This window comes from Chiloscyllium plagiosum, chromosome 35 (genome assembly GCF_004010195.1).
Source record: "Chiloscyllium plagiosum isolate BGI_BamShark_2017 chromosome 35, ASM401019v2, whole genome shotgun sequence".
NCBI classification, from domain to species: Eukaryota; Metazoa; Chordata; class Chondrichthyes; order Orectolobiformes; family Hemiscylliidae; genus Chiloscyllium; species Chiloscyllium plagiosum.
Genome location: NC_057744.1, coordinates 42,128,271 through 42,128,564, shown reverse-complemented (window position 1 = coordinate 42,128,564; position 294 = coordinate 42,128,271). Strand labels below are relative to the sequence as shown.

The 294-nt window shown below is 73.5% G+C and overlaps 1 protein-coding gene across 1 annotated transcript in view; it reads right to left on the bottom strand.

Annotated features, from left to right (window-relative positions):
• Window positions 1–294, bottom strand: part of pigt (phosphatidylinositol glycan anchor biosynthesis, class T) — a 38,006-nt gene extending 37,712 nt beyond the window's left edge. Inside the window, exon 1 of the mRNA XM_043676995.1 lies at window positions 28–294. Coding sequence (XP_043532930.1) covers window positions 28–274 — 247 coding nt within the window. The 5' untranslated portion in view covers window positions 275–294. The remainder of the gene's footprint in view (window positions 1–27) is intronic.

Below are 294 nucleotides of genomic sequence, written 5' to 3'. Positions count from 1 at the left end.
GAGCCTCACCCCCCCCCGGAGCCTCACCCCTGCTCTCGCTGGCGTCCCGCGGGCCCAGCTCCACATCCCAGCGGGTGCGGAACTGGAAATCCGCCGCCAGGTCCCCGGAGCTCAGCGGCTTCAGCACCAGCTCCTCCTCGAAGCGGTCCCGCTGCGGACAGAGCGGGGGCCCCGGCTCCAGAGCCCGGCCGATCCCACACAGCAGCACACAGGCGGCGAGGAGCGGGAGGCGGCCGCGGCCGCGACCGGGCCCCATCACTATGGAAACCGCCATTGCCACGGCGGAAGCGGCAT